Source organism: Phalangium opilio, unplaced genomic scaffold (genome assembly GCF_054372755.1).
Source record: "Phalangium opilio isolate 3A_F unplaced genomic scaffold, DU_Popi_V2 ptg000487l_1, whole genome shotgun sequence".
In the NCBI taxonomy this organism is placed as follows: Eukaryota; Metazoa; Arthropoda; class Arachnida; order Opiliones; family Phalangiidae; genus Phalangium; species Phalangium opilio.
Window position 1 is genome coordinate 59,071 of NW_028324237.1, and position 5,504 is coordinate 64,574.

At 37.9% G+C, this 5,504-nt stretch overlaps 1 protein-coding gene across 1 annotated transcript; it reads right to left on the minus strand.

Moving 5' to 3' along the window:
• Positions 1-882: 882 nt before the first annotated feature.
• LOC149592351 (uncharacterized) lies at positions 883-2,319 on the minus strand. The gene is made up of 5 exons (XM_089861675.1): positions 2,252-2,319; positions 2,093-2,164; positions 1,641-1,658; positions 1,202-1,432; positions 883-1,067 (listed from the first exon to the last, which is right to left on the minus strand). Exons 1-5 carry the CDS (start codon positions 2,317-2,319, stop codon positions 908-910), a joined length of 549 nt encoding a protein of 182 aa, XP_089717801.1. The 3' UTR covers positions 883-907.
• Between the last annotated feature and the right edge of the window lie 3,185 nt (positions 2,320-5,504).

A 5,504-nucleotide genomic window follows, 5' to 3' on the forward strand; every position in this document is an offset into this window, starting at 1 on the left:
TGTTTAATTCTCCCATATAGGCACTTTGCCTCATCTTAAAGTTTCTCAAATTGTTGAAATTAAGTTATTTCTAAAAGATGTTGCAATGATGTCTGGTAGCGGTGAAACAAGTGCTTTGGAAGGATTTCATTCGACCATTTTACATTTTGCCCCCAAGAACACTCATTTTTTCTATGAGGGCATGCAGTCAAGGCTGACAAACTCTTAAACGTTTACTTTATAATTTATACACGCTTACCTTATGATAATTTTAAGCAAAGTTCTCTAAAAAGTTTCATGAAATTATTTTAGAATTGCACTAGCTGCAATGCACCACAATGAAAACTGCCAAAAGGGTTTAAAATATAATGAGGATGAAGTTCAATGTTCAATTAATTTCCCAAAAGCAAAAAAGGGTGAAGCGGTCTTGTCCTTCAAGAAGGAAGAATGAACTTAAAATATAATGAGGATGAAGTTCAATGTTCAATTAAATTCCAAAAAGGAAAAAGGGGTGAAGCGGTCTTGTCCTTCAAGAAGGAAGAATGAACTTAAAATATAATGAGGATGAAGTTCAATGTTCAATTAAATTCCAAAAAGGAAAAAAGGGTGAAGCGGTCTTGTCCTTCAAGAAGGAAGAATGAACTTACAGTAATATTGACAAACATTCCATAATATGGAGTATTAATAATTTTAATTTAATCTTAATAATATATTTAGATTACGTTCAGAAATTATTTGAAGAAGTTTTACATATGAGAGAGGTTTACAAAACTTACGATGAAGCAGCTAAAAATTTAGAGAAATCAGTAATACCTCCACCCCTTGCTCATTCCTTTGAAATACCCAACAAGGAAGATATGATTAAAAAACATGAAAGCAGATTCAATCACTAAGAAATTTAACTTGAATCATATTTTTATTAAAGAATTTAATTGTACAAAAAGCCTCTATATACATTGTTCGGACTTGGAAATCTTTCTCTAATTGATTTTACAACACATGCTGGAATAACCGCCCTATTTCTCCTTCCCAAGTCATGCTCATAAATAAATCCTTTGAACATCCTATAGGCTGTATATCTAAATTTCCTATAAATAACTTACGTACGTTAACCTTGAGGTTCACTTTTTTTAACTAAAGTTCAAATCCATTTCACCAAAAACGGATTTATGGGATATTTCACCTACGTTTAATTTGGTAATCATTTTTTGGCATTACTTACATATTGGGATCTTCAACGTTTTGATTAACTCTTTGCCTAAATTCTCTTCGTGTATAAAGGCCCCAGACCGCCCTCAACACCCCTGGGTTTAAGCAAACTCCAGGAAACTCCGGATGAAGAGTTATGCATCCGCTTTCGCTATCGTTTGCTTTATTTCTTACCCTTAATTGCTCTCGGCAACAAACACATTCATCTTCTGTTTCCATTACCTGGCAATAATGACAACTACACCTAATAATTTTTAATTATATTAAAATTCCGCTCCATGGTGATTTAAATGTTAATTTTTAAATAATGATAATAATGTCCTGCTACTTCACGGAATGAATTTTTAAGACTTTTAGTTTGAATAAGCTATTGATATCCATGAAGTAGCAGGACTTATTATTATTATTTAAAAATTAAGTTGGTAGATAATAAAGCATTTTACAAAACGTACCAGGTGTCTAAGTTTTCTCTGCGATCACCAAAAATAGAGTCATATCATTGTTCAGAATCATTGATTTCCTCATTTTGACCTAAGTCACTAACTGATTCACAGCTATCAGTACTATTACCTTCTGGCTCAAATCGATATGGTTGTACAATATTCGTCATTTTATTTAAAATTTCTTATTTTCACTGCAAATTTTCCAACATGAATAGCTGGGGATGACTTAGGCCTAAACCTATATAGTCTGGCGGCAGCCAGCAGGATCCACTCCTCTGACGTCAGCGCGCCGATCTCCCTAAAAGTCACGTGACTTAGACTATCCGATTGTTTTGTCATCTGCTACATTTTTGAGTTTTAATTGGCAATAACTAAATAACTAATCATATTTAATTTTTTAAATATTTTTTCTCGATGTTTTAAGCGTTTTTACACCATATTCAATATAAACGTTTTTTTACTGGAGGTGTCCTTTAACTAGGGTAAGTCTTAGATTAGTCGCGTGTATAACTTCACATTCCTTTAAAACGAAACTAGGAAGACTCAACGCAAAGGGCGGAGTAAGTATAATAACTACACAACACCAACTTAAACCCTAGAGGGTACTAAGCCTGGCCTACCTGCCTACTCCAGGAGTCATATCAAACAGACCGTGGTCCGATGCACCATAACCTTTCTCCTGCGCCATGCCCCGTGTGCCTAGCTCACACGTCATGGACTTCTACGTCCTTATAGGGTAGTGAAACTAAACCATTCACTCCCTAGGAGATGGAATCGACCAGGTCTGTTTCCCACGCCCGTTCGGTAGGGACAAACCACACTGCCTCCGAACGCGGGACAGCACCTGAGTCGAAACCAAGGGAAAAAGGAGCGCGAGTGGGTGTGGACCTCAAGGTGCCACACACCATCTCGACCGAGGTCCATATAATTTAAATCTCCATGGCCTGGATTTTGTCTTGAAACGACCGGAGCCAATGCCATAGTCTAATTTAGTAAACCCCTAGACTATGGACTTTCTGGGTTGCGAAACCCTAATTTAATAAATCCCCAGACTTTGGACTTACTGGGTTGCCGAACACCATATCTTTTACTTCCCTGGCTCGCACTTAAGGGATTTTTAGTTCATATTAGACAAGTCGACTCATCCCCGCATCACCGCCCCCAGAAAGCTGGTTTTGGTGACACGCGCGATGGAGCCGACGAGAGCCCTACCACCACGACAATGTTATGAACTTTGGTAGGGTTGAATGTACAGTCAGCCTTCAAGACGATATTCTGATATGGGGACCAACGCGCGAAGAACATGACCGAACACTGCGTCAAGTACTAACGAAGCTGGCCAATGAAGGAATTACCTTGAATATGGCAAAATGCCAATTCGCCCAGCGGAAAATAAAGTTCATCGGTCACGTAATTGACGAAGATGGTATAAAACCTGACCAAGAGAAAATCAAAGCAATTACGAAGATGGCTCCACCCACCAACGTCATAGAATTGAAACGGTTTCTGGGCATGGCGAATTATCTCAGGAAGTTCATTCTGCAGATGTCAGAGTTATTGCATCCACTCCACTGTCTGCAGAGCACAAAGGTAGCTTGGACATGGCAAGAAACGCAAGAGAGAGCCTGTCACGAGAATCAGTTCTGGCTATCTTCGATCCAAAGAAGGAAACGATACTCTACGGAATTGGATCGGTTCTCAAACAGCGACAAAGTGACGGCACACTCAAAGTAGTAGCTTATGCATCAACTACCATGTCCGAGGCAGAAAGACGATATGCACCGGTCCGTGACATTTAGGCGCCACCATTTAGGTGCTGGCTATTTAGGCGCCGCTATTTAGCCGCCAAGACAATTAGGCGCCGTGACAATTGGGCGCCGAGACAATTAGGCGCCGCGACATGTAGGCGCCGCGATATTTAGGCGCCGTGACATTTTGGCTCCGCAACATTTAGGCGTCGAGACATTTACGTGCCAATAATTTTTCCACTATTTCTTCTAAAAATCCGTAATGACCTCTCATTTTGGCAACCCGTGTATTGTCCCTGTGCGTCACTGCATGACCATGTTCGCAATCCCCATTAAAGGACACGAAATTTTACTTGTTTTTACAAAAAAATCCTAAAATAATAATAAAAAACATAACCTAAGTTGGGAAATCAATGAAAATAAACAACAATATTTTGGAAAAGGCGTATTATTTTGGAAAGTCAACGAATATGAACAACAATATTTTGGAAAAGGCATATTATTTTGGGAAGTCAATGAAGATAAACCACAAAATATTTTGGAATGGGCATATTATTTTGGGAAGTCAAAGAAGATAAACAACAATATTTAGGAAAAGGCATATTATTCGCTTTGGTCCCATTGAACCGAATTCCCATTCGACAGAACGGCTTTTTTGTGGGGTCCCATTCGACCGAACGGCTTTTTTGTGGGGTCCCATTCGACCGATCGTAGCCAAAAGGTGCGATTTTATTATAGTCCCATTGGACCGAAATTCTATTGAACTGGAAGAAGACATACTGTATGGTTTTGCATTAAATATATTTTTAATTAATAGGAAAATCTTTTGGAAAAGGTGGCAGCTAATTAATTGGAGAAAATTTTAGAAAAGGTGGTAGTTAATTAAAAGGAGAATATTTTTTGGAAAATGTGGCAGCTAATTAGTAGAAGAATGTTTTGGAAAAGGTTGCAGCTAATTAATAGGAGAATATTTTGGAAAAGGTGGCAACTAATTAATAGGAAAATGATTTGGAAAAGGTGGTAGCAATTTAAAAGGAGAATATTTTGGAAATGGTGGCAGCTAATTAATAGGAGAATGTTTTGGAAAAAGTGGTAGCTATTTAAAGGGAGAATATTTTGGAAAAGGTGTTAGCTAATTAAAAGGAGCATATTTTGGAAAAGGTGTCAACGAATTATTGGAACCAATCCTAACCTAACCTCACATAACCTAACCTAATCTAACCTTACCTAATCTAACCTTAACCTAACCTAACCTAACCTAACCAAACCTAACCTAACTCACCCGAAACCAAAATATTATAATTTTAATTTAAAACTTAAAGACATTGATGGAACTACCATTAAGACTGTACTTCATTTTAAGCAAAATTTGTGTATTAATTCTATATATCTCTTGCCTTGAAAGGAATGAAAGTGAGCGTTTCAATTAGTATCATGAAACATTTACTTTTAATATTATTAACATACCTTTCGGAGATTCGAACCAACAACGTATCGCTTCGCAGTCCAACATCGTATCCACTACACCACCGAATCGCTGACGGCAACAGTGCTTCAAGTTATATTGATGTATTTTTTAGGGGCATATTCGGACGATTGGGATTTCGGTCCATCGGGAATATAGCCATTGGGCTGGAAATCTAAAATCATTGCGGGATTTTCGGTCGAATGGGATTTCGGTCCATTGGGAATTCGGTTGAAAGGAACGATACCATTGTATGTAGAGACTAGAGAACAATTGGCCGTGTTGGGTTCGTTTTAAGGTGTTTCACCTGGTGCCATCGGCCAACGATAGCCGCTAATTAGGTAATTTGTTTAAATTAAATCAATTTTTGTTGTTTAAAGTTCATTAATGCAAACTACGCATCAGGGTTCATTTCCTGGTTTCTCGACTGGTGCCACCAGTGGCCAGCCAAGTGCCAACGGTTACCGCTACGAAGATACGTTTTTTACTGGTAAAATAAATGATGGATTCAATCACACTATCACCAAATCCTGTTACCAAATCAACCAATATTTTTAATTCAGGTCCTTCCAATCATTTGTACTAGGTAACAATTGAATTGTTAATTATTTTGCGCCAATTCTAACTTTACCTAAGAAAACAGTAAACAATGGCCAGATT

What these genes read in the sequence shown, in the direction of transcription:
- LOC149592351 (XM_089861675.1), bottom strand. Translation starts at nt 2,319, where the DNA reads ATGGCGCAGGAGAAAGGTTATGGTGCATCGGACCACGGTCTGTTTGAT. An exon ending in ATGACTCCTGGAGTAGGCAG is followed by an intron (nt 2,165 to 2,251) that starts GTAGGCCAGGCT and finishes GAGTCTTCCTAG; the next exon opens with TTTCGTTTTAAAGGAATGTG. An exon ending in AACGTTGAAGATCCCAATAT is followed by an intron (nt 1,068 to 1,201) that starts GTAAGTAATGCC and finishes AGTTATTTATAG; the next exon opens with GAAATTTAGATATACAGCCT.